General features: G+C 39.0%; 1 protein-coding gene across 4 annotated transcripts in view; it reads left to right on the top strand.

The window, feature by feature from the left end:
- Window positions 1-24794, top strand: part of PTPRF (protein tyrosine phosphatase receptor type F) — a 627213-nt gene that overhangs the window by 579925 nt on the left and 22494 nt on the right. For all 4 annotated transcript variants that reach the window (XM_032217661.1, XM_032217663.1, XM_032217660.1 and 1 more), the window contains 4 exons: window positions 63-214; window positions 3127-3242; window positions 8167-8264; window positions 22241-22364. In XM_032217661.1, the coding sequence (XP_032073552.1) occupies window positions 63-214; window positions 3127-3242; window positions 8167-8264; window positions 22241-22364 (490 nt within the window). The remainder of the gene's footprint in view (window positions 1-62; window positions 215-3126; window positions 3243-8166; window positions 8265-22240; window positions 22365-24794) is intronic.

Below are 24794 nucleotides of genomic sequence, written 5' to 3'. Positions count from 1 at the left end.
GAATAATGGAAGAAGTTCTTTACTTTCATTGTCTATGTCTACTCTTCTCTCCCATTCTGTAGAAGAAGTATGCAGCCAGTCCCTACTCAGATGAGATTGTGATGGAGGTATCACCAAAGCAGCAAGATGAACCAGAGATGCTGTGGGTGATGGGGCCTGTCCTTGCGGTCATCTTAATTATCATTATTGTTATTGCTATCCTACTCTTCAAAAGGTAAGCAGCAGCCTATGCATACAGAAGATATGGTGACTATTGTCCCATATTATGGCAGCTTAAAGGGGCTTAAGTTCTTCATAGAGACTAATATAATGTTAATTCTAAGATAAAAGTCAGCCATCTCTAAGATAGTTTGATTTTATCCAAAGCTTTGCTAACTTGTAGGGCAATGGTGGATGGGAGATAACAGTCCATGCATTTCATTTTGGAATGGAATGAATGAACGAACCTGCCAACATTTGATAAACTTTTTGTGTATACAAGTAGTCCTTTAGTAATGACCACAATTAGGACCAGATTTTTGTTGTTAGGCAAGGTGGTTGTTAAATGAGTCATGCCCAATTTTACAAAGTTGTTAAGTGAATCACTGCAGTTGAGTGAATCGGGCAATTCTTAAGTAAATTCAGCTTCCCTCATTGATTATGCTTTGTCAGAAACTTGCGATGACATGATCCTGTTGCGCTACAACCCCTGTAAATATGTACTGGATGCCAAGCACTCAGACTTTGATTTCATGATCATGAGGATGCTGCAGAATTTATAAGTGCAAGACCCAGTCCTAAGTCACTTTTTCAATGCTTTTTTCAATGTTGTAACTTTAAACAGTAGCTAAACAAATGGTTATACATGGTTCCTATCTCTAATAAGACTGAGCAACTTCATATAAGTGCTTGGTTAAATTTTATAGATTACTATTGCTTAAATTATATATCTATCTATGCCCAAGAAGTCTCTCCTCCCCCACACACCCCATAACTTTATTGAAAGGCTTGGTGCTTTAATCCATGAAAATATAGAATTCTGTGTTTGGGCAGAAGGAGGTCCTGTCATGTTAGCTGTGACCACGTTCTTGGCAAGAATGTCCAGTGTCATCTGCCTGTGATGTTAAAGTAGCAACAGTTTATTTATTTGTCTTCCATCTCTTACCCAAACAATCTACCATAACTTTGCTATATACAAATGCATGGTTCCAAGGTGGAGGGAAAGAAAGTGACTTTAGGTTATAGCCTATATGGTTAGTATCTTTGAATAATCCTGGTTTCCTCTTTTATTTCTGCTTCCGTGGATCTAGCAAACAGGAAAGGTAGTTAGCATCTTTCTCTTTTTGTTGTATATGTTGAGATCCAAAATTTCATCTTGCTAAAACCAAAATATGTACTGCTCAAACCAGCCTGGTTTTTGATATTTCTCTGGCTTTCTTGCTACTGTGCCATACTTCTTCATTCTTTACCTACTTCATGTCATTCTTAGAGTAAATAAACAACTTCACAAATAAGATGACCATGTTTTAGAGTTTGTCTGTTTAAGTCTAAGGGACTTGGTGGCTCAGTGGCTAAGATGCTCAGCTTGTCGATCAGAAAGATCAGCGGTTCAAATTCCTAGCTACCCATAATGGAGTGAGTTCCCGTTACTTGTCCCAGCTTCTGCCAACCTAGCAATTCGAAAGTACATAAAAAGTGCAAATAGAAAAATAGGGACATTAGGCATTTAGTCATGCTGGCCACATGACCATGGAGATGTCTTAGTACAGCGCTGGCTCTTCAGCTTTGAAGTGGAGATGAGTACTGCTCCCTAGAGTCGGGAACGACTAGTACATATGTGCAAGGAGAATCTTTACCGGTTTACATATATACATGTCTACAATGAGAAAGTTTGACTAAGAATGTGGCATATTCTATTAATCAGTTCCATAAGCCTTGTTCTGAATGATTCCTTTTTCCTATTATCAACCAGATTTCTTCTAACTTCGTTACATAACTGATCATTGGTAAAACAAAGAAATTCTATTATAGTAGTAACTTTTAACAGAAATTAGAGACCAAAACAAAGTAGTTTGGCATTTTTCTATGTACTTTTGTTCGAGTAATGAATTCAGGTTGATGACATACTTTTTTCTGACATGTAGCTCCTTTATAAATGATCTCCTCCCAATTTATGTTACAAATATATAAAGATATATAATAAATATGTTGAACAGTTTTTACCCCTGTAAGTTCATAGAAAACGATATGAAAAAAATATTAACAGCAGTGCATCTGCTGGAGCAACCTGACTCTCACTAATTCCTATAAGTTGCAAGTAGTTTCCTGTTCTGCAGTTTTGTGGTACTTTTTTCCTTTTAAAAAATGAGCTTTTGTCACAGGAAGCCATTCACTCACCAAAATGTCCTTTGTCTTGTCTAGGAGTGCATCAGAATGCCTTTACCTATATTCAAGAGATTTGAACAGCCAGTTGTATGCACTTGCTTGCATGCATGCACGCTTATGCATGCAAACATACACACATACTGTATGTAACCGTTGGGTTAGGTGAAAAGAAACGTTTTGTAACATGCATTAGGCGAATGCTAAGAAGCAACAGAACCATATGGAGTCATGTGGGTTAATGGTAATCAGTGACCCCACCAATAATATTTCTTTCCATCCCAAAATTTGTTGCAAATCTGTCCCATTTAATTTCTGGACAGGTTCTTCTCTGCTTAGTTAGTGAAATCTACCAGGATAGGGTTGCAGAACTATGGACATAAATATAACACAAAGAGATAACAATGTATTTTATTATGCTATTAACAATGCTGGGGGCAGGGGGGCTTCAGCCATTCAAGACAAGTATTAATGGACCAATAACGTTTACCCAAAAGACCCTCTATCCTTGTACATTACAACTCTTCACATTTTAAAATAATTTTTAATAGAGAGAATCTTCTGTATTCTTCCATAGGAAATAGTCCCTTACAAATAAATATGAAGCGAAAGAGGAATGGCAAGTTTTTGTCATTGCGTTCCTGTCAGATAGAGGGCTTTAATAGTCCTTTTGCTTGCTGCTATATATGTTTCTGAGACTGTTGCCGGGATCTTGTGATTGTTTCCCAAATTTATCTTGTATAACTTTCTCTTTCTTTTCCTTAGGAAAAGGGCCAATTCACCCTCATCCAAGGATGAACATTCCATTGGCCTGAAGGACTCCTTGCTGGCCCACTCCTCTGACCCTGTTGAAATGAGGCGACTTAACTACCAAACCCCAGGTGGGCTATAGTTATATTGTCCAGGGATAGTTACCTCTCATATTACGTGTATCTCTTCACTGGGTGTACCTATCATACCAGGTTCAAATTAATCAGCCAAATGAAAGTCCAATCTGCTGATAGATCAGATATCAGATTGGCAGGTTTAGTAGGCTGGCTCCTGATTTGGTTCCTGAAGAGCTCCCTACCTTCTGGTCCTTATGACATGTTAAATTATTACTTGCTGCTGACCCTCAGCAGTCTCTCTTCATAAGGCAGCATTTTTTAGATTTATTGCTTTTTGGAGGTTATTTTACTCTCATCTGGGAAAGATTTGATTTGTTTTCTCACTCGTTCATGCGAAATAACTTGCCATCCTGCCTTCCTTAGGTGATGGACTTTATAAAGCATGTAAGCCATTTTAGTAATTAAAAAAGGACATATTTGGCTTCTGAGCTCTACACATCAAGTTGGGGCATTTTTCCCCCTAAATGATATGGGGGCGGAGAAGCATTTCAAGGTGAGATCTGCAAGTTTGTTTATGGCCGCATGAAGCCTTTTCTTACTCTACAACTGGACATGATTACTTTGCACAGGTCATCTTAGAAACAGACTAAAGGTTAGGGCTATTCAGATTGCATGTATATATATATAGTGGGAGATGGGCAATTAATTTTCCTAAGAGGCCACATGAAAACTGGGACTGTAGTGGAGGATTGGCCCAAAGCGTAGGCCTACACTCACATACATACATAAATTGAAAATCATAGCCATCGCCTTCAAAATAGAAGTAATGCAGTTGTATTGCATCCATGAAGTATACTTACCTACATTTGATTTCTGATCTCTGATCAACCTCAGGATAGGGACAGCCAAAGGGCCAAATGTGTCTCGGACACCATAAAATGTCCATGTCTGTGTTAAAAGATAATAGCTTGAGGAAGGCAGTTTAGTTTTTACTTTCAGTCTGGAACTTGCTTCTATTCTTTGCACCATTTTATTTTTATTAGTTGATTTTCAAGATGAATACTTTTGTTACCGTCTGAACTATCAGTTTCCTCCTTCTAATCTCACTTTAGGCTGAATTGAATAGATAATCTCTGGAACCAGACAACCACTAAATCACCAGCAGACTGGTAGTTTGTTACCTTTGGTAACAACTCAAATATGAAAGGCCCTGCTTAGTATATAATTAATTAAACTGCTCTAATTCAGAATAAAACTTTCTGCCTTAATAATTTCTACTTCACAAACAGTTCTTACATGAGTTGTCACTTTCTTTATATTCATATTCATTTTCAGCTGAGGCAAGTTTGGTAACGTATTGCTGTTATGTGATTGAATAAATTCTGACTTCACTTTGGTCATAAGATTCCTGTAACAAAGAATGCATGTCTTGAGAAAAGGCCAGATAATTTAAGATTTGAGACAATCCTAACTATTGTTACTAAGATAACATTGGTGATAAAATTACCTGTAAAATAATCCTTGTTGTAACTGATATCGTTTTAATACTGTACCTACTATACTTCAGAGGTGGGTTCCTACTGGTTCGGACCGTTATGCTGAACCAATAGTTGTTTGGCAGCCTGGGTCGCTGGAACCGGCAGCGACCCAGGCCTGCCATTCCCCCAAACTGGTTCTCCCATGGGGCCGCCATCTTGATTTTCAGTTCTGCGCATGCACAGAACAATTGTAATTTCACAAATTTATTTATTTATTCTTTTTTTAACATTTTGTGCATGCGCAGACCTATTTTTGTGCAAATGCACACGCATACCGAACCGGCAGTAATGCCGGGAGCAACCCACCCCTGCTATGCTTCCATATGTGTAACTAATGTCAAGCTAAAATTGTTATCCTCGAACTTGGTTTTGAAGGTGGTGATGAGGACTTTTGTCTTACCTTTTGACCTTCTCTTACTCCTTAACTTTGCCTTCAGCAACAGTAATGGGATTTCTGTTCTTACAGGTGCCAGTGGCCCCAGTTGCCCGAACATATCAAGTTAGTTTTCTTTCCACCTGCTTTGCTTTTTTTCTCACTCCACGCAACTCCTTCTTTCCCATCTCCTTTGTTCAGCATCATGAAGGTCGACCTCACTCACCACAGATTTAGATCACTTTCTAATCATGATCACTTTCTAATAAGCCAGGATGTTTCATCAGAACAAGCTTTTGGTGCTTCTCGTGTAGGATGCTCTGGCTTGCACAGGAAGAAAGAAAAAGAGTCTAAAGGTTCACACTCTTCTAAGCAGTTCCAATCAGAAATCTTGAAGTTCCCAGCTGGGCTGAAACATGAAACTGTAGTCCTTGGATAAGACTATGACGAGCTAATTTGTAATATTTTGTGGAAATGCTCACCACCCAAAATTGGTCCAGTAGGCTTAGACTTAATCATCCTCTGAATTGCACTTCAACTTTTATTCTCTTGGCAATACAGGTAGTCTTCAATTTACAACCACAATTGAGCCCAATATTTATGTTGATAAGTGAGTTTTGCCCCATTTTATGACTCTTGCCACATTTGTTAAATGAATCACTGCAGTTGTTAAATTAGTAACATGATTGTTAAATGAATCTGGTTTCTCCATTAACTTTGCTTGTCAGAAGTTCGCAAAAGGGATCTCATGACTTTTGAAGATTGCAACTGTCATAAATATGAGTAAGTTGTCAAGTATCCAAGTGTAAATCATGTAACCATGGGAACGCTGCAAGGATCATAAGTGTGAAAAATGGTTATGTCACTATTTTCAGTGCCGTTGTAACTTCGAGTGGTCACTAAATGAACTGTTGTAAGTCGAGGACTACCTGTACCTTCCTGAAACATTTTCAGTCTAGGTTTCCTAGCTCTCTTTTTCTTTCTTTCCTTCCTTCCTTCCACCTTACAGAACTTCAAGTAAGACAAGCATTATTTTAGGGATATTATGATGTTTTGCAAGCAAAGAAACATGTGTGAATTGATTGGCCCCACGGGTTATAGAAGTTGGTGTTCATGTTCTAAGAAGGAAGAGGAAATGAATGTTGATGCTTAAAGAATTACCAAAGAACAAAGGCAAAATTAGATGTCGGAGGTGGAAACAAAGCCTAGTGTGCTAGTGAGACCATAGCTTAACAGACTCCTAGTTTGTACATTTCAGATACAGTGGACCAAATTTCTACCCAGGAATTCTCTTCCTTCCCCACCCCTACTCCTGGGTAAAAAAATGCCAAGTGCATTGCACCAAAGTAGTCCAATGAAGCAGCTAAATTTATGTTGATTCTGTGAAGTTCCCAGAAGACGACCTAATTAATTTACAAGCCCCGAGACAAAGTTCAAAAGAAATCCAATCATTTATTAGGATCGGTGTGGACTCCTGTGGAGCCAAAACTGTTTTCGCTTAATTGCATTTGAACTTTACCCCCTGTATCCCCTCCCTTCTGTTCTGCGTCATAATTCATATTATCCAACTAGGTTGTAGACATGAGCTCTGACTCTGGTTGAAGGCATGCTTGGAATTTCCCCTTCCATGCAAGCCTGATAATAATCATGGCAATACTTTAGAAGTTGACAGATTCTACCTTGATCTTACATCTTTTATTATCTAGACCAGCGATGGCGAACCTTTTTTGGCTCTCGTGCCATAAGTGGGGGGAGTGCAGGGGGGGGGGGTCGTGTGCGGGCATGCCACACTGATAATGCAATGTACGACACACCCCCAGTGCGCATGCGTGCACTATAGGTGCGACCCCCCTCATTTTGCATGCTTTTTTGGCCCTGCCCAGGCTCCAGAGGCTTTATAGGAGCCTGGGGAGGACAAAAACAGCCTCCCCTGCCCCCTCGGAAGCCCTCCGTAGGCTTCAGGGACCTTCAGGAGGCTTCCCTGAAACCTCGGGAGCAGTCAAAACGACCCTCCGAGCAAACAGGAAGTCCGTTCCCGAACATCCGGTTTGCCTTTAGGGCCGTTTTTTGTGCTTCCGAGGCTCCAGGAAAGCTCACGAAGCCTCCGGAGGGGGGGGGGAGGCTCTTTTCGCCGTCCCCAGGCTCCTATAAAGCCTCTGGAGCCTGGGGAGGGCAAAACATGGCTTTAGAAAAGGGTGAACTCAGGGTGAAGGGTGAATTTGCCCTGACAAATGGCTCCACGTGCCACCTGTGGCACGTGTGCCATAGGTTCGTCATCACTGATATAGACTGTATGAAAATGACACAAAGGATAGCCTTTATATTAATTTTTATCATTTATGTCCATTTCAATTATTTGCAGGGTGACATCATTACCTAAACGACGTCATTCAGCAAATGACAAAACATGGTGCAAACTGTCCTAGTGAGATATTTTCATATTATAAATAGATAGGATACCATCTCTCTTCAAATGATTTTACTGAATTCTGTAAATTTGTTTTGTTGCGCTGTATACTCTCATCCAGAATGCATACTCAGGAAAGTTAATACACAGTCTTTCTAAATGATAAGGTTTATTGATGCATCTACAGTGGCCGTACAGCATATGACTTGTCTGCCCCAGTCACTTTATGATAAATAAGCTGTTGAGAGAAATTGTTCCTCAAGCAACTGTTCACAATTTCTGTTTCTGCACTGTACTGCATATTGCTGATACGAAATAGATACACAGTCCCATTCTTCAGGAGCTTTATTGCTGTCCCTGAAACCTTAGTTTAGCCTAAGGACATGCAGGAGCATCTCTTCAAGGCTTTTCACCTTTTCTAGGATGTTGTTATATTTGGAAACCACCTGGCTGATTGTTGTCTCATCTAAGCATGAACAGATACTTTCTGCCTTTTTACAGGCACCGCATGCCACATTGACTTCTTCATGTCCCGTTTTCTGTGCTACTGCTATTCATTGCCATCAGCTCCACTATGCACATATGAAAGAAGACCTCTCCCTAGCTAAAGAATTATTCTTCCTGATACCATGTCCCCCTCTGTTTTGTTTCATCTGATAGGCATGCGTGACCATCCTCCCATTCCAGTAACCGACCTTGCTGACAATATTGACAGACTGAAAGCCAATGATGGACTGAAATTCTCCCAGGAATATGAGGTAAGAAGACTGGGGGCGGGGTTGCCGAGAGGGAATAGTTCAATATTTTTTAATTATTATTTATATCACTATTTTTACAAATAACTCAAGGCAGCGACCATGTCCAACACTCCTTCACCCTCCTATTTTCCTCACAACAACTCTGTGAGTTGGGTTGGGCTGAGAGAGAGTGACTGGCCCAAGATCACCCATCTGACTTTCATGGTTAGGGCAAGACAAACTCACGGTCTCTTGCTTTTAGGTTTGGTGCTTTAACCACTAGAACAGACCGGTTCTCCAGAAAAAACCTGGCTATCCTTTATCCTTAAAAAGAGTAACAGTCTGTGTTGTAGTTGACTGTGTAATAACATAATCATATCCATATTCACAGTTTATGAAATTCCACTGTTTGACTACTAAGTATTCCGCTCTCAAGTCTTCTAACATCTACTTATTTACTCTTAGCTCAGTCATGACTCCTGGTGGTTTACATAAAATGGAAGAGTAAAAATGGCACAATGATACAAAACAAAAGCTGAATTGAAAATTAATTTTTTTTATTCTCCCATCGTAACTATTTTACTAAACTCTAAATGCCCACAAAAGAGTTTTTAACATCTTCCCAAAGTGGGGTTCCAGGTAAAACTCTGGGGTCATTGTGTTCCAATGCATGAGAGCCTCCACAGAGAAGAGCTGTCTTCAAGTTTTTGTCCTTCTGAATTGTTGTAGGAATACATTCCCACAAGCAAGCAGTGACTAGGCAGATTTCACTTCAAAGAGGCCATCAGTAATCTATCCTGGAGCAAAGATATGTAGTCTTAAAGGTGAAGAACAGCTAATTGAATTGGAGCTGGGAATCTATTAGCAATCAGTGCTGTAATTAAAGAACAGGTACATATAGTACTAAAAAACAGGAATTGCTTTGAAGTCCTGAACCTCTTTGTTGGAAATCAGAAGCTGTAAAATAAAGTGAAAAAATTTATTAAGGATGAATCTGAAAAGAAACTGCCAAAGATCAAGAAAGAGAAGAAAGCAAAATGGAAGTTACAAGAAACAGCGGAAATTGTCATGAAGAAAAGAGAAGCCAAAGCCAAGAAAGACAAGAAGGAAAGATAGGAAGGAATTTCAGAGACCCTTTAGAAGAGACAAGATGCAGTATTACAACACCTGTAAAGACATAAAAGATAGAAAAACAAGGAAACCTTGAATTGGTATGCTAAAGGACACTAACAGACAGATAATACTTGAATTAAAGGTGACTGAACAAAGATGGAAGGAACATGCAAAAATTCTGTTCAATATAGATGTTAACATCCAAGTTATACTAGAAGATGTTCTGTACTTGCAAAAAGGTCGGGTTCTGAAAAATTAAGCTAGATCAGCATTTCAGTCGTTACCACATTGGAAATCTACAGGAATTGATGGAATATCTACAGGGTTATGGCAAGTAACAAAAGATTCAGGAAAAGTCCTAATTATGTTTTACCAGCAAACCCTAAGAACCAAACTGTAGCCCACAGAAATCAATCTGCCAACTATTTGTGCAATATCCTTAATTCCACAAGTTAGCAAAATAATGCTTAGGCCCATCCAGTGCAAATTAGAGCCCAATATGAAAAAGTAGATGCCAGATATCCAAGCTGGCTTTTTAAAAGGTCAGAAGAATACTTAAAAATGGTGATTCTAGAACATCTCAATTTTCTATAAACCGGTTAGGAAACCACAGTATGGACAGAAATCCTGTACATAGAAAACTTTGGTATGGAAGGAACAGGGCAAAATATTCTAGCTTTAGGTTGGCAATGGAGCGAGCAAAGCAATATGCTCATTCAGCTTCTTTGCAAAATGTATATTGAAGGTAGCTTAGAAGAAGTTGCGTGTAGTTTTAAAACTAGAGAAAGAAAAACCAATAGCCTGTATTGTGCTGATGACACTACCCTGATGGCTGAAAACTGAAATAATCTGCAAGCTCTAGTAATGAAATTCAAGGAGCACAATGAAAACATGTAACTTAAGTATACAGACCAGATTAATGACCACAGGTATAGTAACCAGCCTTAGAATTGACAATGATATCGACCTAGCAGATGGCTTTTTCCTTTTAGGATTGACTACTGAATTAACAGCAAAGGAATCATCAGTCAAGAAATATACTACATATTAGCAAGGGGTTGAATAGCAACGAAGACCTTGGAAAAGCTATTCCAGTGCTGAAATGTGTCTATACCTACAAGGATCAGAATGATACAGACATTGTTTTTCCTGGTACATTCAGTAGAAGCAGAAGATTTATTCTGAAAAAGCAGAACAGAAAGAGTCTGAACTTTGGTGTTAAGAGAAGATTCCTGTGGAATCTTAGATTGCAAACTATCTTCTTTAGGGAATGGGTAATCTCATTCAGAATATAGCTGGGACAAGAAAAATTATGGAGAAGCAGCAATGTTATCTTGCTACGATCTAGTTTGAGCTTTTGCCCAGCCAGAACATCACAGCGTTTACAAATGAGAAGATTTCCATAATGTCTCTGATTCAGCCTAGAGTGGCAGTGTAAAGCTGATAATCATCAGAGTGTTGCTATACAGAATACAAAGGGTGACCTTGACAGAGATAAGTAAGATTCTTTACCTAAGCAATGAGGCAAAAACATGGATTAAATTCAAGACTCTGTTATTATAAACAATCTTAATAAAGATGGTTTAGGCTTCCAGTGGATTTGCTTTCTGGTCTGGAACTAATATCAATCTTGCAAATCTAACTGTTTTGCCTTCTCCCCATCTTTTATTCCTGTAAATTAAGGCATCTGAAACATTTTTTTGGTATCTTCTGTATATCTTAAGCCATATTTTTTCACCTTGTTACTTTGGTATTGGATCTTGCCTGTATCTGTTAGTCCTCCTTTTAATTCTGTAATTGCTGATAATGCATACCAGTCTGACAGATGACCTTTTTCAGCAGCATTACATAAATGTTAAAGAGATGAAGGGAGAGAATCAAAGCTTGTGGTACCCAACAATTTGAATGATGTCACCACTTCTGATTTAAACCAACCACTGAGATAGGGGAGGAACAACTGGAAATCAGTGCTTCCAACTTCAGTTCCCATAGTCCAGAAAGATACCCTGGTTTATGGCATTAAAAATTCTAACAGGATCAATATAGGTACATATTGTCCTCCAGAACTTGGCATAGATCATCCAACCGAGTGACCAATGTTCTTTCTATCCCGTACCAACCCTAAACTTCTAGGGTTGACTGCAATTGATTTGTTGTTGTTAGTTGCGAAGTTGTGTCCAACCTATCACAGTCCCATGGACAACACTGTCCATGGGGTTTTCATGGCAAAGATACTGGAGTGGGTTGCCATTTCCTTCTCCAGTGGATCTCTCTACTATGACCTGTCTGTCTTGGATGGTCCTGCATGGCATAGCTCATATCTTTATTGAGTTCTACTACGCCATGACAAGGCAATAATCCATGCAGTTGAGTTACTTCATATTTAATAAGCTTTCTCCAAGAGGAGAAGTTAAACACAAGATAAGAGTTTCCAAATAAGGATGGTTCAACAGATGGCTTTTTTGAAACAGGGCACATCACTGCCTCTTTCAAGGCGAGCAGCATTATTGCTTCTCTCAAAGTAGCCCTTAACCATCCAGTCACTCATGTCTTCCTTGCTGCCTGAAGGAGTCAAATGGGACAAGGGTCCAAATTACACATTACAGTACAAAGAACCTGATTCACTCTCTTATTTTCTGAAAACATAAATGAATCCCAGGTGACATTGCGAAGTATTACTCTAATCGGAGAAATCCTGGAAAGACATGCTTCAGTTCCTCCTGTGAGAGAAAAAGCAATGAGAAAGACAAAATTGAGCTGCCTCCTTTCCTCTTTTCATTAGTTCACCTGACAGAGAAATCTTCCTGCTCTGATTGGCTGCTTGGTTTTCATTTCCCTAGGCTTTGTCTCTGCCCACAACTTAGATTGACACATCAGATTTAGATCTCTCTTTAACTCTTTCATATTTGAACCCTTTTGAATACAACTTTTCTCCCTTTGCTACAATTTATACCAGAGATTCCACATGGTTTACAACAAATCACAACAATCATAAAGATCAAAACATCTGTCATGCTAAGAAATTCTATAAAATCCCATAACATAAAAACTATATACAGCAGCTTTCTGATGGTGTTCTCTGAAACCAATACATATACTAATCTGATCATTCTCACATTACATTTTCTGTATCTCCTGCAGTTCTGAATAACTATATTTTGAAGGTGAAAATTGGCAGTAGTCACAGTAGTGCTCTTATTGCTGTGATGGAGTCCAAAATAATGATATTAGGAGCCCAGGAATTGTCATGAGTCTTGTTTGCTATCTGGTTTGTCTGTGATTAAGCATTTACTGGGGAAATGATTAATTTGAAAACTAGCTGTGTTGGAGGAAATTCCATTGCAAGATAAATGTTTTCCTGTGCTTGCATCAAACTGTAGGATCTTCTTCAGCTTCAAAAGGTTTAAATCACAAGCAAACATTCATATGTGGAGAGGCAGAAAATAAATGTATATCATATAAATAAATAAATATATATAATAGTTTCTGCTATCTCCTGCTTCTCATCTCCCCCTGCTATAGTATATCTCCATTGATTCAGAAGACACTTTACATGCTGAATTCAAAAGGCAAAAGTTTAGGGACCAAAAGCTCTAGAGAAGCACTAGCTATTTAAAGGTTAGTGATCAAAAGCAGGAGCAAAATCTAGGAATTCTGGGAGAACTGTGATGCCTACATTGCTGATCCACCTTTATTAAGAAAAGGGGTGTCACTTCAAAGGGCTGAATGAAAAACAATCTGGGATTATCTTTTTATATGTCTGCATACAAACCCATTATAATTGGACGCTAAGCCTATTTTACATGGGCACAGTAATACTGCGACAGGGATATGTACGGGGAATGGGGAGGAGTATGACTTGAAAAGATTATAAGTCAGGTTAGCAGCAAGCAGCATTTGGAGTTTTAGTTTCCTGAACTTTTACAAGAGACATTAATGATAGTGTAAAATAATACAGTATCTCTCAAAATTAGCATTTCATATATTTCTGATCTGCAGCTTTCTAGCTCCAGTCTTTCTAATTTGAGCTCAAGCAAATATTGGCTATATTTATTAGAACTGGAAATAAATGATCTTTAAAAATGTCCAACAAATTTATGCCTAAAGAAAATGAATAGACTATTTCTTTGACATCTCCAACAATTTCTAAGGACAGATCTCTTTATTAGCAGTAATAGTAGGATTCACCTTCCCAAAAAGTCCATGGAGAATTATCTCATGGTATCTTGCCACAAGAATTAAGCAAAATATGGAAAGCCAGGGAAACTGTAGACAGTAGAGAGATGATTATTCAGTGAAATACATGACATTTGTCTGCATCCAGTGGCCATCTTCTAATTAACCACATGAATGCACAGAGAATTAAATGGGAACAGGTAGGAAAACAAATGCCGTTTCTCTGCCTTATACTTATATTGTGGTTATTTGTTTGTTTGTTTGTTTGTTTATTTATTGTAATGTACTTTTATTATTTGCTTCAGGATTCTGTTTCCTATAGCAAAATGCAATATAATCAGCCAGAATAATGCAGATTGTGGGGTAAAAACATGAAATTATATTAGTTGCGAATTTATGTTTGACCCATCACGACCCCATGGACAACATTCCTCCAGGCCTTCCTGTCCTCTACCAGGGACAGGAAGGAGTCTATTTAAACTGACGTCTACTCCAGCCACCTCATTCTCTGTCGTTCCTTTCTTCTTTTGCCCTCTATTGTTCCCAGCATTAGGCTCTTCTCCGGTGAGACTTTCCTTCTCATTAGGTGGCCAAAGTATTTGAATTTCATCTTCAGGATCTGGCCTTCTAAAGAGCAATCAGGGTTGATCTCCTCTAAGACTGACCGGTTTGATCATCTTGCGGTCCAAGGGACTTGCAGGAGTCTTCTCCAGCACCATAGTTCAAAGGCCTCAATTCTTTGGCGCTCAGCCTTTCTTATGGTCCAGCTCTCAGAGCCATACATTGCAACTGGAAAACATAGCCTTGACAATTCACACTTTTGTTGGCTATGTTTTGCTTTTTAGTATGCTGTCTAGATTTGCTATATGAAATACTGATATAAAAATATTTGCATTAAGGGGACATGATAGCTCATCAGTTAAAAATGCTGAGATTGTCAGCTCGAAAGGTGACAGCCCAGGTTCGAGACCCGGGCTCCATGTGATGAGATGAGTTCCCGTTACTCCTGCCAACCTAGCAGTTTGAAAGCATGCAAATGCAAGTAGATAAATAGGTTCTGCTTTGACGGGAAAGGTTACCACATTCTGTATTTTCATGCTGGCCACAGAAAAGATGACAGAAACATATCTCAGACAATGCAGGCTCCTTCTGTTAAGAATCAAAAGAGAAGCATTGTCTGGACAGGCAAAAACCTCAAACTTTTTAAATCTTACATGTATCCTAATTAATTTATACAAACTCTGGGTAATTCATATAAGTAAAAATATTTTAAACAATAAATAAAATTCCATCATGAAAAATTAATACACAAGTTAAATTTCTACAATTGTTAGTCCACAAACGTTCACCTGGAAAACATATATGTTATCCATATAAGGAAAGATTCTGTACATTTAAAGGAGATCCTTGAATGCCATGGGAAGAAAGTGTGGAGAACTGAAGCAGAGGATTATAATTTAAGATAAATCTTAGTGGCTTTCGGCACAAACTGTCATGATAGCCCAACAGAAATTTTAAAAAGAGCTTGAAGCAGCAAAAAAAGATGTTTCAACTACTGAAAGCAGACTTTCAGGGTCAAACAAGAAAGAATAAGAAGAAGCACATCAATCAAGAATGTCAGCAAAAAGAATTTTTTAACGAAAGGATAATATTTTTAAGATCAGAAAAATAACAAGAAAATGTATAAGTATAGATTTTAAGAATAAATAACAGAAGAGATCCAATAGAGGCAAGTAAATTAAAGGCAGATGGAAATTTGTATTGAAACCCTTTAGAAATGTGATTGAAAGACTGAACAGAGTATATAGTAAAAAGTCACTTGCTAGAAAGTAAGCAATAGCTTACAGCTATGCAATAGAAAGTACAGAATGCAGACATTGAACAGTGAATTGCAGAAAAGGAAAAAAGTACTATATTGGCAACTATAGGTCAGTAAATGTGGAACAATGTGACAAGACTGAAAGAAAAAAATAGAAAAGATCAGCGCTTTTGCTTACCATATACAATGAAAACGTTGATGTTTACCTTTAAAACCCTAAACAACTTAAAATCTGACTGTCTAGGAACCACTAAGCTTGTCCTGGTAAGAGCAGCAGAAGAATCCTTTCCTGATTATCATAAACACTTTTTTCTTGAATGAGAGAAAAGACTATCTGTGTTGATCCACAGCTACCAAATGCAGCACTGGAATTACATTGCCCCTCCCTTATTTATGTATGAAATCTGTAAAGATGATCTTTGTGGCTAGGCTTTCAACTGTTTGATGATTTTTTTGCAATTATTCAATTTATTCTAATTGAAATTGTTTTAAACCATTTCTATTGTCTTTTAGTTTTAATTTTTGTTAGCCACCTTGAGCACTTGTCAGACACGTAGGGTATAAATTAACTAAATACATTGAAAAGCACACCTCTGTGTTCCACATGCTGTAGAAAAACTTAGGAAATGAGAATGGTGGGCAGCTACAACTGGTTTAGAGAAGGAAATGGATTCTGGGTGTAGGAAGAATAAATAGAGGCTGTAGCAGAAAGCATCTTTCCCAGTTTAATGCCTAGCAATTGGGTGTTTTTATAGTGCCCACAACAGTAGCCCTTTCATAAGAATACTGATATGATCTCAAAATTCCAAATAGCTGCGCTTCCTCCCTATGGAAATAAAGAAAGCTTAGATTTGAATTTTTTCTTTATATGCCCTTACTCTGAGACACTAAATGATATTCATTAAATGCAGGTACATTCTGCTTATAAATATACACAAACACGAGTAATCTCTGTAGTATTATATATTCCTATGTAATGGAATGTGCATACATTGTCATAAGAATTTTTGAACCAAATCCCAGCAGTCTTTTGTCTATCAAAGAGCACTGCTTTCACGGGATGAATTCCTGAAAAATCGCTGCTTCTGTTGCTAGTTCTAATTCCCTGCCACCATGGAGCAGGAGGGAAAATAACTCTTCCCTTTTCTATACCATTAGAGTGGGAGCTCTAATTGTAACTCTCAGTATGCCCTGAGATGCTTCATTCTTTCTGAGATAACACTGTGAAGGCAATAGGAAACCCTACATGTTCCACTTCCCAACCACCTGCTGAGACAATATGTTTATAATTACCCCTTGAATGTTCATATAACACCATCAAATGCTCCTGTGAATCTGCCCTATATTATTTTCTAACCCTTCCCTTGCAACCATCTGCCACAGCATTAGGAGCCCTTCAGAGCTCAGGCAAGGTGAAAATACATGGTTTTGTGGTGACAGCTGTAGACAAGAAAGAGAAATGTGGTCTGTGCCTCACTACAGCTCTCTACCTTCTGCCCAAGCAGCCTCCGACCTCCCCTTCCAGACTTTCCTTAGACCCCATTTGACAGCAGAACAAGATCTCTGGCATTTTTTAGAGCTCCCTCAGATGCTGCTTGTCACTTTAAGAATTCAGCACATCGGAGAGCAGTTCTGTATTACCAGAGTAGAAGTCTGTTATTCCACCCCTTTTCTTTCTGCTTTACGTACAGGACATGCTCTTCAGCCCACAGCAGACAGGCAGGTCTCATTTGGGAAAGTTGATGGGAAAATACACCAGTAGCAACAAGTTTTATGACAAGGAGCATTTGGGGTTGTGAAATCCTCAGGTGTCTGGATTCATCCCTCCAGTGTGTGTACATTTATTCAATTATATACAAATTGCTTTAGTAGAAGCTGTTTCCTTGTGGTTGTAGTAATGATGTCCTGTGATTGACTCCTCATTTGAGTGGCTTCATGGTTGGATATTGTTCGGTGGTTGAGCTGACAAAGAGCTGCTATCATTCAGAGACATGTTGGACTTGTTAAAATCATGGTGATGAGACCTTAAGGAATTGTGTGTTCAAATTTCAAAAAAAAATTGAATATTCCACCAAACAAAAGGTAGTTTGGTGGGTGGGGAGTTACTTGGTGTGGCCCATCTGTAAAAGAAGCATATAATGGTCTACAGGTGCATTCTAAGCACCCCTGCTCTGGCTTATTTACTCATTTGTTTGTGTTAAGGGGAAAACAGGTGCACATTAATTCATCAGAGTTTAAATCATTTCACTACTAAATGAGTCACTCATTTGCAGGCGTATTTAATTAGCACCTCTTCGCAGCCAGGTGGATTCCTTCTCCTGCCTTTCTCACCTGTTTGCCTTCTTATGGGCTTGTTAATGACAGCATAGTCAAGGATTTTACACTTTCTCTACAGCAAAACAATTGTTGTAATGGCATTGCTGGGAATTGGGAATGGATGGTTGATTTGTGCCACCTTTCCCTTTCTTTTTCAACACATTGCAGCAATTTTAGTGTGACTTAATACAGAGGTGAGTTTTGTACTTCTATCTTTTCTGGTTTTGAAAAAGACCTGTGAAATGGCTCTGAAGGATGTTTTCACTTCTTATATACTTGAAAATAATGAAAATTTAGTTATACCAGGTATTTTGAATATAAGAATGTCTATGAGATAGTTACTTTTCTTAAGTGTCTGCAGATGTTGTTTGACATCTAGGAAATGAGATGAAATGACAAAAGTTCTGAATTTGAGCATATTATAGTGTATCACAACTACTGAAATGTAGCTTGAGATATAAGTGTGTTTATTAGTTTATTTTAAACTGTCCATCATTCTTTATAATGTCAGATTTCAGATGGCCTCCATGTTTTGTGATCATTTATAGGTGTGAAATACCTGTCCAAGAGCAAAAGATTTCTATCATAGATTTATTACAAACTGGGAACTTCCTTTTATGAGGAACCCAGATGGATTCCATTTTCCTGGGACAAAGCAAACCTACCTAAGCATAAGATGAACATCCCCAAGTAACTTTGGACTAAGAAGTTTGCTGCTTTCTGTAGTGCTGTCAAACACTGCCATTTTGTTATAATCTAAAAGTTGCATGGGCAAAAAATATGTGCATTCAAGAGGTCTGTACTTTACATAATGTTGATTACCATAAAAAGGAATAGCATGATAGTTGTGCAACTAATATAAATAACTGATTTTTCGTGGTCAGATTCACAATCTCACTATATTAGGGCTAGAGAGATTTCTCCAAAAAATCCATTTTTGCCACAGTTCATCTAACCATATCCTGGCTGTTTATTTTCTCATCATGTTGGCTGAAAAAAATGCATTGTTACTCTACTCCCCACCCCTTGAGGATTAGAAGAGTTAGAAAGAGACAACAGGGAAATATTGGCTGAGTGTAGAAGGATGACCTGGTTGATCCTTCATACACTTCTATGGATGAAATACAGCTTTTTCTATAAAAGTTTTATCTAGAACCATCCTTGGACCTGCCTCTATCAGTTAGGAGGTGTGCTTAATATGACTACAGTCAGCTATAACAATTGGTCTGTCACTTTGCACTGCCTGATTATTATGCTGATAATAGTTTATTTTCCTCTTGCATTTTCCAAACCGTTTATTAGCCACATTATGATGTCCTATCCTTCCTGTTGAAGTTGTGAAAATCCTTTTTATATGTTCAATTGTTGTTCCTTGAAATGGAAATCCTTTACAATTGATGTGGAGATTTTCAGTTTTTCCAGAAAAGCATCTTTAATATCTTGAACTTGGCAATCATTCCTTCTGTTTAGTTTAGTTTAGTTTAATAAATTTATAGGCCGCCCAATCCCGAAGGACTCCGGGCGGCTTACAACAATACATTTAAAGTTAAAAACACAAAAAACATTGATTAAAAATGACCACAACATACACCCAGTCTGATTGGGGCTGGAACTCAGTCATGAGTTCAACAGCCTGTGGCCTGCCAGAATAGCCAGGTCTTAAGAGCCTTACGGAAGGCCATGAGCGTAGGTAGGGTCCGGATCTCTGGGGGCAGTTTATTCCAGAGGGTCGGAGCGGCTACAGAGAAGGCCCTCCCCCGGGTAGTTGCCAGCCGACATTGTCTGGCTGACGACACCGGGAGAAGGCCCTCCCTGTGCGATCTTATCAGTCGTTGGGAAGTATGCGGCAGAAGACGGTCTCGCAGATATCTGGGTCCTAAGCCATATAGGGCTTTAAAGGTGATAACCAGCACCTTGAATTGCGCCCGGAGACCAATGGGAAGCCAGTGCAGCTTGCGGAGGATAGGTGTGATGTGGGTGTACCTTGGTACACCCAATATCGCTTGCGCGGCTGCATTCTGGACTAGTTGTAGTCTCCGAACACTTTTCAGGGGCAGCCCCATGTAGAGCGCGTTACGGTAGTCAAGCCTCGAGGTAACAAGGGCATGAGTGACCGTGTGAAGTGCCTCCCGATCCAGATAGGGCCGCAACTGGTGCACCAGGCGAACCTGGGCAAAGGTCCCCCTGGTCACAGCCAACAGGTGATATTCTAATGTCAGCTGTGGGTCCAGGAGGACTCCCAAGTTGCGGGCCCTCTCTGAGGGGAGTAGGTTTTCACCCCCCAGACGTAAGGATGAACTAATCGAACTGTCCTTGGGAGGCAACATCCATAGCCACTCGGTCTTGTCAGGATTGAGTGCGAGTTTGTTCACCCCCATCCAGACCCTGACAGCTTCCAGGCACTGGGACATGACTTCCACCGCTACACTGAGTTGGCACAGGGCGGACAGGTACAACTGGGTATCGTCCGCATATTGGTGGTATTTGATCCCGTGCTGGCGAATGATCTCACTCAGTGGCTTCATGTAGATGTTAAATAGGAGGGGGGACCCCATATTTAAGGGGCCTAGGGGTCGACCTTTGTCCCCCAACCAACACCGACTGCGACCTCTCTGCGAGGTAAAAGGAGAACCACCGCAAGACGGTGCCTCCCACTCCCACCTCCTCCAGCCATCGCAGAAGGATACCATGGTCGATGGTATCGAAGGCCGCTAAGAGGTCAAGGAGCACAAGGATAAAGGAGTGTCCTCCATCCATGGCCCGCCAGAGATCATTGGTCAGCGCGACCAAAGCAGTTTTGGTGGAGTATCCAGGCCTGAATCCAGACTGAAAGGGATCTAGATAATCTGCTTCATCCAAGCTCCGTCGGAGTTGCAGGGCCACCACCTTCTCAACAACCTTTCCTAAAAAAGGGAGGTTGGAGACCGGCCGGTAGTTGTTAAGAATGGCTGGGTCCAGAGACGGCTTCTTAAGGAGGGGTCTTACCACTGCTTCCTTCAAGGAATGTGGGAAAGATCCCTCCTGCAGAGACGAGTTGGTAATCCTCTGGAGCCAGCCTCATGTTGCCTCCCTGCTGGTCGAAACCAGCCAGGAGGGGCACAGATCCAGCAAACAGGTGGAGGCACTCATCGCTCCCATGGCCTTGTTGATACCGATACGTGCGCTGTTTGTAAATGAAGGTTGGCTTTGGAGGGACTTATAAGCCTTCATGTGTGTATGTTAAGGGAACATCAGGCCTTTAAAGAAGAAGAGATTTACCCCTATTTCTATCTTTAAAGTCTTCAAAATTGGTCAGAGGCTTAGGCTTTGTAAAATGGAAATGGGAGCAGAAATATCACAGAAACCTCCCTTTCTTTCTTTAAGCAAGGGAACCCTAACAATTGCACTGCCACAAAGTAGACACTCTGCCATCAAATTTGGCCGTGCAGTGTTGGAGGACTACAGATGGTGCTGGGGAATTGTACACAACCCACAGACATCCCTCAATATACTGGAAATAACTTAAATGTAGGCTATGGTAGTTGATTTTGTTACTTGGGGTTCTACCTTAGCATTTCTGCTGTCATTTCTTTGCTGTTTAGTTTCCTGTCATATAATCTTCTGGCTTATTGGAAAAATGACTGATACTTCTTTTTTATAGTAGTTGAGGTAAGCAAATGAGGGATTTGGTTCTGGTATAAATGTCGAACAGCAAATATTGATCTAAGGACCTGAATTGCTGTTTCTTTGCTGGCAAGTATTGTGAGAAATGATTTGTGGGGAAAGAATAGCAGTTGGGAGAGATGATTTACCGACTCAATAGTACATTCCAAGATGCTTATTCCAGGATGAATATTGAATATTTGCCATGCCAAGTTAGGTATAGCTATGGGAGAGCTTGAAGGGAGCAGTCCATTTTCCATGTATGCATAAATACATAAACACAAACAATCCATTTTTGTGTCCACTGATCTGTATTCCTAAATTCAATCATCACATCCTCATTTCATTCCTCAGAGATTCTTGGTGTGTTTATCTGTGTGTATGTTTGGCTTGTGTACATACGTGCTTCTACTCTTAACTCTCTCTCTCTTTTTAATTAAAAAAAGATATTTGGAAAATTAGCCTTTAGGCATCAAAAAGTGCTAATTGTACTATATTTTCAGGTATATTGCATATGAAAATTTACTGATATGAGTCAGTATTCAGCAATTCATACCACATCTGTGTTTCAGGGTTAGATGATAGAGAATTCATGTGACAGAAACATTAAATGTTGTATTTAACTGGCAAAGGGCCTGTTTTTAAAATTACTGTTGGGTATTGTCTGTAGCATAAATGGAAGTGGTAACAAGATTGAATGTCCCACCCAGCAAGTAAATTCTCTAATCATCAATCAGATAACTCATATGAAACTGTTTACTCAGTATATTATTCTATATTGTTTCAACATTGAGAAAATGTATAAGAGTTGGAAAAGTAATAAATATGCTGCATGTATATGAGTGTGTGTGAGAGAGACAGAGGGGGAGGAAGGAAGGAGAGAGAGAGGAGAAAGGACACTTATTCTTCTTTTTTATCATTTATCTTGTAGTCCATTGATCCTGGGCAGCAGTTCACCTGGGAGAACTCCAACTTGGAAGTGAATAAACCAAAGAATCGCTATGCAAATGTGATTGCCTATGATCACTCTCGGGTCATCTTGACCTCTATTGATGGTAAGATTATTAACGGCTACTTTCACTAATAAACTGCAGCATCAGACATGAAGTTTTGAAGTTTCTGCAGTGTAGTGTGGAATTAATTATAATCTGCCCAACTTTGACTACAAAATATAAGGCTGCAACACTGCCAAGAATCTAGGTTGATCAACTGAGGCAGCTGAATGAATGGACATAACCCATTCTTTTTGAAGATTACTAATCACATTTCTCAACTTCATACCTGAAAAACTTACATGAGGCTGAAACAAAGTGCATATATACTGTAGAAAGAGTGCTTTTCTCATACATTCTCTAACTCTTGTGTTGTGTTATAGCACAGTGTGTTAATGTATATGTCTTTGTTCCAAAGATTGTTCACTACTGAATTGATCAGTGTATATATGTGGTTTCAATGAACATTACCTTGTCAATCTAAAAAGTTCATTTTTCAGAGTGTGCATTGCTTTCTTAACCACATCTAGTATATGAGAAAAAAAGTTGACAGCCATTCCTATTGCCTTAACTAGAGCCATTCCTTTTTTTTTTTTAATCTATTTTATTCATTTTCACATTCCATTTTACAATCACTTATATACAGGGTATTTGCTATAAAAGAAAAAAAAATAAAAAAATATAAAAAAAAATAAAAAAGAAAACACAACTCATCATTCACAACCCCACCTGACACTTCCATCCTCCATACACCCCATCTACCCCCTCCAACTTTCCTTTCCTCCCTCTAACGCTCCCCTCCTACTTTCCTTTCCCCTCAAACCTTCCTTCTCCCCTTACTCCCAACACGCCCTCCTTGCATTCCCCTTACTCCTTCCTTACTCCTCCCTCTTCTTTCCCTCTACCTCCCTCCTTGGTGTATTCCTTTATTCAAGTGTTGTTTATTATAATCTGATAAAAAGTAAAATAAACCAAGGGGAAAAAAAATATAAAGAAAGAAAAGAGAAAAAAAGGGGAAAAAAAAGAACAACCGTATATAAGTGCATTCTTGTTCTTATTGCGACTATGTTAACACCCACCCACCCACCCACCATAAATCCCCGTCCCTACTCCTCCCGACTTCCCAGGGCCCACACCTGGCACTGCCTTCTATCTAAAGTATCTTATGTTCGTATGGATTAAAAATAAAAGTAATATATTAAAGGGGAAAAAAACCAAAAAAAAAAAAGAAAAAAAAGAAAAGAACAAAGAAAAAAAAAGAAACTCTTTGTGTTAAGCTCAGCCCCCCATCTTTATCTATGCTTAAATAGTATAAGTCATTCTATCTATATTTTATTCTCATCTCTTGCTTCTTTGTTATTTACCCCGACCTCCTGTAGACTCTCCCATTCCTCTTCCTTAACCTTGTATTCAGATAAACATTTATCCAAATTTGTATAGACATCAATATACAATCTAACTCAAACATAATCCCTTCTAGTAAAATTTAAGCAGCGTGGATCATTCCACATATTCAAATATTACTTTACAGAAGAATAATCAAACTTTCCCTTTCTTAACCTTAATTTCAAACAATAATTCAAAATAATCTGACCAAACTTTCCCTTCTTAGTAAAATTTAAGCAGCGTGGATCAAGTATTACTTTACACAAAAATCAGTTTACATTCTATCTTGAAATGATCCGGACCAGCTTTCCCTTCTAATAGGATTTAAACAACGTAAATCATTCAGTATATACATTCAGTATCACCCCACCAATATACGTAAATCATTCCGCATGCATTTTACCCTCATCCCTTGCTTCTCAAATATTTGCCACTATCAAATTTATGCAAACATTAGTTTAAAATCTAGCTCAAAATAATTTCACCAAGCTTTCCCCTCTAATAAAAATTAAATAGCATAGATCATTCCACATATTCAAATAATAGTTTCAGCAAGGATCAGTTTACCTTCTATTTTAAAATAATCTCTTCAAACTTTCCCTTCTAACAAGATTTAAACAGCGTAAATCATTCTGCATGCATTTTACATATATACATTCAATATCACCCCACCAATAAATTCCGCTTTTTCTGCCGGAGAGAGGTCGCAAACCCCCATTCAATCCACAACTTTAGTGAATATTTTAGAATGTCTAAATCCTCAAACTCCGCTTTTCTGCTTCTCCGAGGGAGGGGGAGCTACCCCCTCCATCTTGCAGCCATGTGGTCTGTTGCTTGCCTTCTCCTTCGGCTTGTCTCTCCTCTTTTCCAAGTGAATCAGGAAGTCCCGCCTTCAAAGTCTTGTAATAGAAATCTCGAGCCTCCGAAACAGAATTGAGACGAAGTCTTTGATTCTCAAATGTGACCGTAATGCCGGCTGGGGCCTCCCATTTATATTGAATCTGATGATTTCTAAGCTCTTTAGTTAAAAAGGTATAGTCCCTTCTTGCCTTTAACATCTGGAAAGGTATTTCTTTGAAGACAATCAAGTTCTGGCCATCAACTCTC

This window comes from Thamnophis elegans, chromosome 5 (assembly GCF_009769535.1).
Source record: "Thamnophis elegans isolate rThaEle1 chromosome 5, rThaEle1.pri, whole genome shotgun sequence".
Taxonomy (NCBI): Eukaryota; Metazoa; Chordata; class Lepidosauria; order Squamata; family Colubridae; genus Thamnophis; species Thamnophis elegans.
Note: the sequence above shows the minus strand (reverse complement) of the source record. Positions and strands in the feature narration are given on the sequence as shown.